Raw genomic sequence first — 13222 nt, forward strand, 5'->3', positions numbered from 1 at the left:
TTTAGAGCGTTAATTTTGAAGATAGTGAGAACACAGCTGTTACTTTCTACGATGCCCAAGGCAAACACTTAGAATAATTGTTTGAATAAATGCTAAGTGACTTAAAGTTAATAATAAGGAAGAAAAATATAAAGCCTAAAATGATCAACATAGTAGGAGAAAAAGGAGAACCCTCATCCTCCTTTGATCCACAACAAATACATGTTAAGATTAGAAAACATATTGATCTCGACTGATTTTCAAAGGAAGAAATGAGGAAAAAAAGAGCTTTTGATTGGTTCAAACTTTCACTTCATTTTTTTCCTACAACCTCTGAAATCTGACCTAAATTTAATTTTGACAAACTGTCACAACAAAGGTGAGAAAATATAGCTTTGAAAAGTAACAAAAGTGACACAGTTAAAACAAAAATACATTTTTTTTTGCCCAGCTGCAATAGTTGTGGTAAATTTTACACAAATGGTCAAGTGGAATATGCACTTCTCAGTGAATAAAATTTATGCTGAAGAAAAGTTTTCTCTAGCAAACCAAAGTTGTTTGGTGGCTCCTGAACGAGTTTGGCTCAGGAGCTGCAGCCAGTGCGTGTGGCTGGATTCAGCAGTGCTTGGTATTGATGGTGTGTGCTCAGATTTGTAAGAGATTAGATGAATGAGCTCTCAGAGTGTCCATCTCACTGTCTTGAAAGCAAATGTTGTGCTCTACACAGGATGTGTGGCAATTTAACCATTTACTATAAATTGTACAATCAAGTCAAAAACATTTCACAACAAAATTCACTGTGCTCTTTCCAGGTACCTGTTGTGGTGAGTAACCAAAAACCTTAAAAACACAAAGAATTCTATATTTCAGACTTAACCACTGTGACTCATTTGTACAATTTAAAGTTCAAACAAACTGCTAGTCAAGTGAATTATAACTTATTATCACAGGCGACGGACTTTTAATACATTCTGTGGTTGGGACAGGACTGATTTACTGTTTTGGGCCCTGCCAGTAGTTATCATGCATCATTTCCTTAGAAATAAAAATAGCCCTACTGTGGTTATCCTTTGGACTGATAAAAATATACCTAACAAGATGTGTCAGAGGGACAAAATTCACAAAATAAAGGTAATATATTAAATAGAGTTATCATTTTATGTCTGAAGCACTGTATCTTCCAACTGCTGTGACGACTTTGGAATAAAGCAAAAGGTACTGCAGAAAAGAAAAAAGATCTAAAGGAGAAATTGAGCTCTGATAAAACCACATGGGTATAGCTGAATTGTCAGAGCTTTGCAAGAGTCAAAATTTACATAAAAATCAGTATTTAGGGATTAGTGTGATATCATCAAAAAGGATTTAATATGTGCATTTCTTTGCAAACAGTTTAAAAGCGGCAGTTTTATAATCCATTTCCAACACTAACCTTTAACTTTTAAGAGTAAAATAATCCATTGCAACATTTCTAGAGTTCACATTTTGCTGAGAAAATGTAGCTCCCTAAATAAAACTCTCTGGAAACCAATGTGTTTGGTTTTCATAGTGATACTCCAAGTGCCAGCCCTGCTGGAAGCACTGTGTGACTGTACACATGCAACCACATGGGCCAGCTTCCAGAACCAGTGGTATTTTGAGTTTGGTCAATTCTCTGAGGGACTTGATTGCTGGTGCAATAAATTGATCCCATAGACCAAACTCTGCAACTGCGTGGATGCCTAAGTGGATAGGCTAGGGAGGATCAGAGACTAAAGAACATTGTCTATAATTGCCTGTAAGCAGGCTTTTTCCTGGATTTCTGCTGGGGATTTGACTGCTTTCACATGCTAGACTTAAAGTATTAAAACATAAATATGAATTGATTTCCTTGAGAAATGAATGTGGACAGGCAGTTTAGGCCCTGTGTTGTAATGGATTTTTAGAACTAATTGAATTGGTGCTGGCTGATTTAGTAGTTAGACAGAAATGGACTAAGGAATGTTTATAAGCAAAGACTAACAGATGAAGGTTGTGAATTGCCTGGGAGTTTCACTGAAAATGAGATTTATAGCAAGTTTTGGCTTCTTGTTTATTTGAATGTGGTTTGATTTCAAGTTCTTTAGCAAATGTCCTTCAGATTCATCTAATCATATACATCTACTCATATACATCTACTCATATACATATGCCTGCATAAATAAGCCTATGTAGATACACATGTACATATATAAACATGCATATGTGTATATACAGACATCTCTCCATAGATAGTTTTTTTCAACCTACATGACTTTTTTTTTTTCTTTTTTTCTTCTTTTTGCTACAGCAGAAGTTGCTGAGCATGAGTATCAGTGGCATACCACCACTTTTGTTGGTTACAAGTGCCTGATCTGACCAGCAAAAACAACAGGAGCAAAAGACCTGTTTATGGTTACCACTATTACAGCATATATTAACTGACCCTTGGAGTCTGACCTGTTTGCCCTCCTGCATATTGAGTCAATAAGAAAATCCTCTGGCTCTGAGTGACTTGCTTAGACCTTAGACCTTCCATGCAGGTCTACTCAGGAAGGGAAAAACAAGGTGCCATTCCAGCTGGTAAAACAAAGGTACTTTTTTTTTTAAATGCAAACAGTAGAAATAGTCATTCCTATTCCATTTATAACGGAAAATGAAAAGGCCATGAAAAATACCACCATGCTTTGCAAATGAGAGGTCAGTTGAAATGTCAAGATGTCAATAGTTAATGGGTTGCAATTCCAACAATGGCTGGGACAGAAAATTGTACCAAGTCAAGTCTGATGGCCTTCTGAGAAGAAGATGAGTTTTATGGCAGGAAAAATGACCACCACAAGTCTTTCTGGCTAACAAACGTATGTCTTGTCTTGTCAGTGACAGAAAACAAATATATTTTGAAAATACAAAATGCAGTAAGATTTTAACATAAGTTATAATCCTAAAACATGAATCTGGTAGTCATTAAGTTTACAGCAAATTTAAACACGTGCAGTTGTATCGGGGAAATGGCAATGCTTTCTATTGAAAATTTTAAAGCTCTGTAATAGAAGAGAGGATAAAGGACACTCAAGGAAGCCAGTGTTTTATTTCGCGAAGCAAGAAGTCAATTTGAATATTCTGCAGTTCTGCAGAAGCTCATGGAGTAAAAGAGCTGCTCTTAAAACTATTATATTTTCATTAAAAAAAAAAATTCTCTCTTAAAAAATTATTTAATTCTGCTGTGTTGGATGAAATCAGGATTTTAACTAAATCATTCTTTCAACTGACTGCATTTTCCCAAGGAGTCGCTCTGGCCATTTTCATAAGGGACTGCAATCTGAACCTTTTGAGCCAGGCTATATCCACTTCTCAGTCAGAAGAGCAGCACCATACAAAGAACTCATCTCTCCAATGTGGAAAAGAATTAAAAGAAACCAGTTATCTTCCTAACCATTGCCTCTGTCTGCCTGGCTGACTCAAAGGCTTCTTTTCCCAATTGCAGAGAGATTTGCCTTTGGTTGCTATAACCTCATTGGTGGACTCACACTCTTAGAGGGAAAACAGCATTCTTAATAGCGGCTTTTGAGTAGGAAAACTCTTCGGTCTACACAGTAGAGATACATTGTATTATGAATGAGAAATAGCAAGTAATCTTTTGTTCTTTTCCATAACATAGCATGGATTCCCGGGAACATATGAAGAAAAGTGTTTAAAAAAAACAAAATACAGTATTTTTTCAAGTACTGTAGTGTTTGATGCCACAGGATGTTGTGGGGACAAAAAGTATAAATAGATTTCAAATGAGATTTTGCATGCAGGATAAGTGCATTGGTAACTCCTAAACACAGGATGTGTGGTCATGGAAGTGTGAACTGTTGTGCACAGGAAAATGGAAGATCTTCTGCTTTGAAGGATGCTTCTCTAATTTCTATCCTTTCCCCACATTCTGCCACTGGCAGAGATAAAATACCAGGCTGGCAGACCTTCAGATACATTAATGTACAGTCTGCCAAGCAAAGTCTATTTGTACTTGAAAGCAAGGCTTAACCCTGACTGCACTCAGATCTCATGGGATCCTGCAGCTCAACCCACTGAGCCAAGACAAGTGATTTGGTCCAAGTCAACATAAATATGATGCCTTTAGGCTCCTACGCTGATGTGGGCTTTCATTGCCTACCCAAGTCTGGAAAAAAGCCCGGAAACCGTGATCATCAGCTGGGTTTCAGAACACGGCTGCTATTGAATTTTAATGAGAATCCAAATCACAGAGTATATAATAGATTATTTCCTCTAGATAAGTCGTAATTGAAAACAATTTCTCATGTAACAGCTCTCTAGAAATCAGAAAGTGTCCACAGGGTAAACTTGGTTAAGTCATGTTGCCTCTTTCAGACTCAGGGATGGGAACAGCATGATAAGGACTAGCAAGAAAGCATCTAGGACTTTGCATACAAGAAATCCCTTCCCTCTACTGTCTGTCAATATAAATATGGATAAAACCTGTGATGGACAGCAAGTGCTCCTTTTATGACAGGGGAAGGGGAATAAAAAAATAAGTGAATAGAATCTGCAGTTATAGGGTGACTTCGATGCCACATATGGACAGAAGAGGGTCTTATGTTTTTGGAAAAGTAATTGAATTATTTTCACACACACACACACACACACAAAAAAAAAAGACAGTTCAGAAGGCACAGAGACTTCTCACTTTCTGTGTGCTTCCTTATAGTAGTAGTATGTTAAATGGGGCTATCAATATATAAAGATGAATTCCTCTGCACGTGTTGTGTCTTCTTGCAGTGTTATAAACAACATGGAATTGAGATCATGCTTTGTGAAGAAGTCAAATGTCACCTGCATTACTCTGGCCTTCAGGAAGTTCGTATAACTGATATGAACTAGATTAACTAAGCACCTTCAAACTCTTGGATAGTAAGAAATCAGCTGCATAACTGCCTAACTGAACTGTAGAAGGAAAACTTCCTTGGTTTTCTTTTTCCCCTCCTGAAGCGTTAAGCAATGGAAGGATTCACCAGAATAAATAGTAAGTAAGCTTCCCCCTATACATGAAACCTGCAACATTAATTAGAGGGCAAGATGTATGTGGAGCAGCTGAGCTCCCATGGTTTGTTCAGTCCAGAGAAGAGGAGGCTGAGGAGAGGCCTCATGGCAGCCTGCAGCTCCTCACAGGGGAGTGAAGTGGCAGCACTGACACAGAATCACAGAACAACTTGGGCTGGAAGAGACCTCAAAGATCATCCAGTTCCAACCATCCGCCATCGGCAGGGTAGCCAACCACCAAATAAGGCACCAGGTCAGGGCCCAGGGCCCATTCAGCCCGACCTTCAACACCCCCAAGGATGGGGCACCCACAGATTATCTGGGTAGCAGTGCCAGGGTCTCACCACCCTCTCAGAGAAAATTTACCCCCTGGCAACTAACCTAAATCTCCCCTCTTTTAGCTTAAAACCATTCCCCCTTGTTCAATCACTATCTACCCATGTAAAAAGTTGATTTCCCTCCTGATTAAAGTACCTCCCTTTAAGTACTGGAAGGCTGCCATGAGGTCTCCCTGGAGTCTTCTTTTCTCCAGGATGAACAAGTCCATCTCCCTCAGCCTGTTTATAGGACAGGTGCTCCAGCCCTCTGAGCATCTTCGTGACCTCATATCTCTGCTCTCATGTGACAGCAAAAGGACCCAAGTATACAGAGCTGCGTCAGATGAGGCTCAGGCTGAGTGTTAGGAAAAAGTTCTTCAGCAGGGGATGTTTGGGCATGGAACAGGCTCTGTGGGGTCACAGTCCTAAGCTGCTGGAATTCAAGAAGCATTTGGATATGGCTCTCAGAGATGAGATTTAGATTTTGGGTGGTCCTGTGTGGAGCCAGGAACTGGATCTTGATGAATCCTTTTGGCTCCTTCCAACTCAAGACATTCTGTGGTTCTGTGATTCTAATAACCAAGCAACCAAAAGTAAATAGACTATGTCTACAAAAATCTTTGTCATGCTCCTTAACTAGCATGCTAAATAGTGGGACTATTAAGACTGAACTAGGGGTATTATGAAAACAACAGTTTTCATAATATTTCATAATAATATTATGGAAACAACATCCAATCAGATTTCTGATTCCGGGTTTGGGAAATAAAAACTATGTCAGAGCAACATAAAAACTAGGAAGTTTTTAATGCTAATGACAACAGATAATATCTATCTATCTATCTATCTATCTATCTATCTATCTATCTATCTCTACGTATAAAGTAGCAGATGTCAAATGCAGCTAGAGTCAACTCAATTTATTAGTGCATGGCTTTTAGCCAAAAGCAATTCACATTTGTGGAAGTGTACTATCACATATGTCTTAGTAACAGAAATGTGTTTTGAAAAATGTATGCGATAAGTCACATATGGCAGAAGAAATTTGTACAGCTTTCAATCCTCATGACAATGGAAGCTACCAACTTTATTTTGCATAGCTGAAGACCATTAAAATTCAAGCGAAATTCTCTTTGACATTTCAGAGCTACAAAAGCAATAGCACTAGAAGTTAGACATGCTTGAGGTATACTTAGTGAGGCTGTGCTGCTTGTATACTGGGGCTGCTCTGAAAGTAATATTTCCTATGTTATGATGTTAGCTCATGACATCAGAGACAGCTATTGGTGGGATGGAAGTAGAGGCTGAACCCTATCCAGAAATATACCTTTGCATTTTGTTTCTGTGCAACAGATGGCAGCAAAGGGGCAGTCTGACAAAATGGAACAGTGTAGGGAGCAAAGGCGTGTCACTAAATTCCTCCATGAGAAAAAAATGGCACTCACTGGCATTCATCAACACTCTTCTGAATGTTGACAGAGACCAAACAGTGGATGCAAGCACAGTGAGGGGTCAGTGGTGCGTTTCAGCAGAGGCAAGAGTGATCAAGTGATCACCTCCACTTGTGCAGATGTTTACAAGCGTGGTCTGCAGGCTCTTGCTCATTGCCGGCAAAAATGCACAGCCAATGGTGATGACTGTGCTGAAAAATAGACTTCTGTAATTGGGAATTTTCTCTATCAATTAGTGTACTCTTTGCATCTGTTGTAGTTTCCATGAAAACAAATAGGAGGCAGTACCTTCAGGTAGGTAAGAGATGCACGTTTGAAGTGTATGTTGTAAGGTGGACAAGGAATTGGTTGGATGGTTGCAGCAAGAGGGTTGTGACCAAGAGCTCTCATGTGCAGGTAAGAGCATGGTCATGGGTGGTGCCCCCAAGGATCCATCATTGGACTGGTGCTCTTTAACATTTTTATCAATGACACAGATAATGGGATTGAGTGCACCCTCAGCAGGTTTGCTGATAACACCAAGCTGAGTGGAGTAGTTGACAGAACAGAAGAAAGGCATCCAGAGTGGACAGGCTAAAAAAGTGGGCGCATATGAACCTAATGAGGTTCAACAAGGCCAAGTGCAAGGTGTGGCACTTGCGTTGGTACAATCCCAGATACGAGTAAAGACTGGGAGAACTACTTGAGAGCAGTCCCATAAAGAAAAACTTGGGTGTCTGGTGGACAAAAAGCTGGACAGGAGCCACCAGTGTGCACTTGTAGTCTGGAAAGTCAACAGCGTTCTGGACTGCATCAACCGAGGGTTGGACAGTAAGGAGAGGGAAGTGATTAGGTAATTGTCCTTCTCTACTCTGCCCTCATGAGGCCCTATCTGGAGCACTGGGTACAGGTCTGGGGCCCTCATTTCGGGAAGGAACAAGTCCAGAGGAACCATACAGATGCTCAGAGGACTGGAGCACCACTCCTACAAAGAAAGGCCAAGGGAGATGGACTAGTTTCACCTGATGAAGAGAAGGCGCAGGGGAGATCTCATTACAACCTTAAAGGGAGCTTATAAGCAGGAGGGAAAGAAACTTTTTACACTGCTAGGTAGTGACAGGACGAGGGAGACCCAAGCTGTTCTATGATTCTGTGATTCTATGACTTTCAGAGCAACCTATGTAAATGTAATCCACGTCTATGACTGCTATCTGCTATCTGCTAGAGATATTATTTTTGCTTTTGCCCTAAGAGGTAATATTTTAGCACAAAATTGTAATTGCATACAGGTAACTTAAATAGTTACATTTCACTGAAAAATGAGGCAGATTTATCAACTGTTCATTATACAGACAGTGATTAATATGTATAATGGATTCCCTAGGGTACTAATTGAAGTTGCAACCATGAACATAGTCAGAGAGAAGTTAAACAACCAGCTGGGGGAAAAAGACAGGGTGAAATATTCACATGTAGGTGGAAAGAGTGAGACTGTCCATCTGGCCTTCTTCCATTTGAAAATAATACTCTTATTCAAGTCCCATAAAATAATTATTTAACCTAAATCCCCCACTTTTGTACACCCAAATCTTTTTTACAGGGTAACTGGGCATCGGTATCACACATATGCTATTTTATGACTGCAAAGCTCAATATCTCTGTCTCACATGGGGAAAGTCAATTTAGTTGAGCCATTCCTGAGAATTTGACCCAAAATATTAAAAAAGTGAATTAATGAAAAATGACTGTTCTGGAGTTGTTCCCCAGGACTCTCATCATCTTACAGCTCCTGGATTCCCTAGAAGATGAACTGAAATCACAGCTTGTTTCATACTTTCTATTAAACAAACCACCAGGTAACAATGACTTTAATTCAGCTTGCACTGAATTTGAACTAGCCCAACAGGCAAGAAAGGTCCCTTGTCATATTAAAAGTTTCATGTGCTACCAAGTCCCCATTGGATCCTACTTCTAATTTTTATCAGATTAAATGAAACGTAAAGAGAGAGTGATGTATGACTATCTTGCATCTTGTCTAATCACTCCAAGGAGTGTTCATACACATTTTGCATTCACTTTATAAGGTATAAATGACTATACATGATGGAAACCCAGCGAGAGGTAGAACTGTATTCTTTTGCTGTGTGTGCTAAAATACAGTGATTTCCAAGTTCAGTCGGTGCATGTTCTTACAAATACTAAACCACTTCAGTTCAAAACCTGCATGAGAAGCAAACTACTATAAAAACAAGAACATTTACTCTGACTATAACAGGAATATACAGTTACTGGGATTTAGTTAAACATCAATGATCACCTACTGAAGCTAAAAATATGTGGTTTATTGGTGTAGGAAAGCCCATTAAAGCTGGAACATTGGTTATTTAAAGAGAATCACTGGTGTTGGTAGCTTTAACTGAAAATGCCTGTTCTCAAAGAGCTAGGACATCTATAAAGCAACTTTCTTAATTCAGTGATAAATGGTTGAGCATTGCTGCTGGTGCCATAAGATTTAAGAACTTCTCTTAAATGCCCTGGAAATTGCTCCCTGGTAGCTTGCTCATACTTCATAGAGCCCAACTGTAAAGAGCAGAAACATACATCTGTATGTGATGTAAGAAAGACACACATACTGAGTGAGAGAGTTCTTAATAAACAAGATGGAAAAGCCTTGGTACGCAGATGCAAAATATTCCCATGTGTCTAGAAATCATTTGGCATATTCCTAGTTACTTCCCTCCTGTCAGACCTTCTGAAGGATTGCAATTAAAAATCATAATCTTTTTAGCATGTACAAACCTCCCCAAGGCTAGGAGCACTATGTATTGAGTATGATTGTGATGTTATTTGGCAGCTATTCATAGACAACGCATTAATTTATGCAAACTGGATGAATCTTGGGTAGTGCAATCATTAGAGACACATGAGAAACCAAAAGCTTTCCTCAACAGTACTGACCTTTTAATAGCTATTATAGGGACAACTTGAATTCCATTTTGTCTTTTACTGTCCTCCTTACTGTGTGGCTTTTTAGTGATTGTACACAAGAAGTTCATTCAAGTTACATTTTCCAATAGATAAAAGAATAACTTACTTTACAGGAATGTTTCTCAATTTTGTCTTTTCAGCAGCCTGTAAACAGAAGAGGGGTGGGGGAGACAAACAATTACACAACATACCTAAGCACAACCAACCTGCATCCAAGTGCTGGCTACTGGATGATCTTCAGAAGTGCACACTCCGGCACCTGGCCACAACCAGAGCAGAGGGAACATGTCTGCAGTAGCTGGTCCCTTTCAGGGAGATACTGCTATAGGTCTTAAACACTTCTGCCCAAGTCTGTGATATGAGTATGGCTTGTTTGTTTTTAATGGCTATCATTGTTGAGGAACCATTTGTTACTTCACTTCCCACTCTGAGCCTGGCCTCCTTTGTCACAACCTATCTGCCCATACCCAGAACAGGAACAACAACAGCAAAAATTAAAGGGAAGAACACACTCCATTTCCAAAACAGCTTTTATTTGCCAACAACAGAAAGGGCAAGAGGTGACCAAACGTTCGGATCAATTTCCTCTTGTGAAACCTTTGAGAAAACACACTCAAATAATCTAAATGAGTAAATGTTTGGCCCTTTCAGCCTGCACCACCTCAGACATAGAGCCTGGTTCCAGTTTATTGCTGAACCCATTGATCTGTGTGCAGTTCATTTATCATTCATGAAAAGAGCCAGTGATCTTCACAGCATATTAGAAGAAACAACTCAGATCATCTGTCAATGGCCTTCTTATTTCTGTTTCCCTCTCCATGGGGATTTCATCTTCTTCGATTTTTCTTGAATTAAAATGTTGCTAAGCAACACAGCTAGGAGCACTGATGGCAGAGCCATGCCAGTCTATCACACTGGTTAAGTAGCTCAAGATTTTAGTAGGGGATTTTAGGTTTTTTTTTTTTTTTTTTTTTTAATGCTTCTGTAGCTTAATTATGTAATCTGAACCAACCTTGCATCTCTTCTCAATTTTTCAGAATAGGTAAATGGTAAATATTTTGCCATGCACCGTTCCCTGACATTTGTCAGCAGTGTAGCGCAGAGTTTTGTTAACACACTTCACTGACCACAAGTCAGGTGGTTAACTATAAATTTTTTTAATGCCCTTAAGCAATTACAATCTCCGTTGACAAGCACTCAGCAGATAACAATTCCAAACATACACGAACAAGCAAACAGTCTTGGCAAATCATACAACAATTAACATGCAAAAAAGGGGGGGAGAGGGTGAGAGTTGGATGTATACTTTCAGCTTCCTGTGAATTACCATGTAATGGAGTCTGCCAATTCCCCTAAGGTATGGTATTAGACAGAGCTCCTTGAGAGAGGGCCGTAACCAATATTCCCAGGAAAAAAGGGAGATTTCTAGATATTGTTAGGGATCATAATATGACCTGATGTTTGCTGGTCTCAGTCCAGCAGAGGGGGAATCTCACTTGGTAGTGGTTCCTGTGCTGTTTTATACTCCGCTAGCATCTGGTCTCTGCTGATATTGTTACTTAATTGCTGCTTCTGCTAAATGGAGTTAGTCCAATAAGCTGTGGTAGGCTTGCCTCATGGATGAGGAAGGAAAGCCTCCCCTGGGCCCTTCAGGAGGTAGTTGCACTTCTTTATTTAAGCCTAGAGGCGCGGAACCATATCTCCAAGTGCCATTTTGTGGTCCTGTTTCAGTATAGCACTGCTTTGTTTTGTATAATCAAGCCACGCATTTGCCAGTAATCCACCAAGTTGGTACTGGGTCAGGCTCTTGACATTAGCTAGGCCATGACTGGAACAGCAAAATCAAGTTCCCCAGCAATGCAACCACCACAGGCCATGCACCAAGAGGGTGAACTGGAAGATTAGGCAGAAAACTGCTATCAGACCTTTGCTTGGTCCTGTTCTTCATCCTTTCCCCAATTATGCTTTCTTCAGCATGCATTTTCAGGAGAATCCCACACACTGTAGTGCAGGAGGGTTTGAGACATCACCTTCAGATAAACTAGTGTTTTGTACCATTTCAGGAAATTCCTTCCAGCACTCACGGAACCAGACTATAATAGACTGAAATGTGGGAAGTGGTCAGATGATTAGTGAGATTATAAGCATGGGTTGTGGTGAAAGGCAGAAGAAAACTGATCCATAAATTATTACACAAAGGAAAGTTTCACTGCTTAATTACTTTTGGTGACATTTTTGTAAAGCCTACCAAAAATTGGATTTTGGTGAGGAACTTTAACCTCTCGTATGCTTGGAAACAAAATGGCTCCCACATAGGAACTGCTAGTATTAGCGTTCCTGAAAAATGATCACACTAGCCCTTGAGGAATTAAATCCATTATGAAAACTGACTTTTTGAAACCTCTGGGACCTGCACAATAGGGTTCTAAATTTTGCTAGAATTAGTTCTCCTTTGGGCTCTACAATAGGACTAGTTTTTCAGAATACCTGCTATTTTGGCTCTTTTGCCTCCAATCACTACAAAGATAAAATCTTTGTTTAAATCTGTAGAAATCCTAAATAATAACTTTAAATTTGGGAGAAAGAAAGAATTAAGGCTTGTGACAGCTGACAAGGAAAAACAACAGTACTCTGGGTTTGCTCCCAGAATGTGAGGAAAGATGCATTTTTCATCCAAAGGATAAATTGAAGGTATGATGGGAAACAACTATTTTAGTTTTGCAGTACAGATGCTAGATGAAACACTTAAAACTCAGGAAAAGCTGAAGTTAAGATTGCACAAAAACATATTATGCACCCAAACCAATTATGATTTCTCAAAGAAGCATATAAATGAAGTGGAATTCCTGTCTTATTAGCAAAATAGTGTGAGTTGTGCATCCTTCCAATGAAACCCCCAAATCTCCATTTTTTTTAGCTGTCACATGCAGGCACAAAGTCAGAAAGCATGTTATTAAGAAATATTTCTAATAAACTGCATGTAACAAGATGCAAATGCTTCATTTAAAATGGATTAAAATATCACTTAAAACTACATTTCAGTTCCCCAATCCTCCCATTAAATGTTAAGTTTCAGTCCCATCCTGAGAGAAACTAGAATTATTTTTAAAGTTTATAAAGAGCTTTCCACTGTGGCAGAAGATTTTTTGACTGTGCAGTGACACTTTCATTTGGTCCACATACCAAATATCTGGACTATAAAAATTCTGAGTTCAGGCATATGAAACATGCATCTAAATCTCAAACAGGCTTTTTTTTTTCCTCTAAATTATTCAAAAGTCACTACAAGAAATGGATATAAAAATACAGACAAGGAAAATAAAACAGAAGAGCAAAGAGTGTCTAGGATCAGAAGTAAATACTAATGCAGCCAATTCTAGTATAAAGTGAAGCAGAGGATATTCAGGAGTGCGTATGCATGATGGTATGAGCTAAACTGTTTGCATGAAAGATTAAAGAAGATGAAGATAT

The 13222-nt window shown here is 39.2% G+C and overlaps 1 protein-coding gene across 1 annotated transcript in view; it reads right to left on the reverse strand.

Annotated features, from left to right (window-relative positions):
* Positions 1 to 13222, reverse strand: part of AFF2 (AF4/FMR2 family member 2) — a 335698-nt gene that overhangs the window by 74974 nt on the left and 247502 nt on the right. Inside the window, exon 11 of the mRNA XM_046941145.1 lies at positions 9858 to 9895. Coding sequence (XP_046797101.1) covers positions 9858 to 9895 — 38 coding nt within the window. The remainder of the gene's footprint in view (positions 1 to 9857; positions 9896 to 13222) is intronic.

Source organism: Gallus gallus, chromosome 4 (genome assembly GCF_016699485.2).
Source record: "Gallus gallus isolate bGalGal1 chromosome 4, bGalGal1.mat.broiler.GRCg7b, whole genome shotgun sequence".
In the NCBI taxonomy this organism is placed as follows: domain Eukaryota; kingdom Metazoa; phylum Chordata; class Aves; order Galliformes; family Phasianidae; genus Gallus; species Gallus gallus.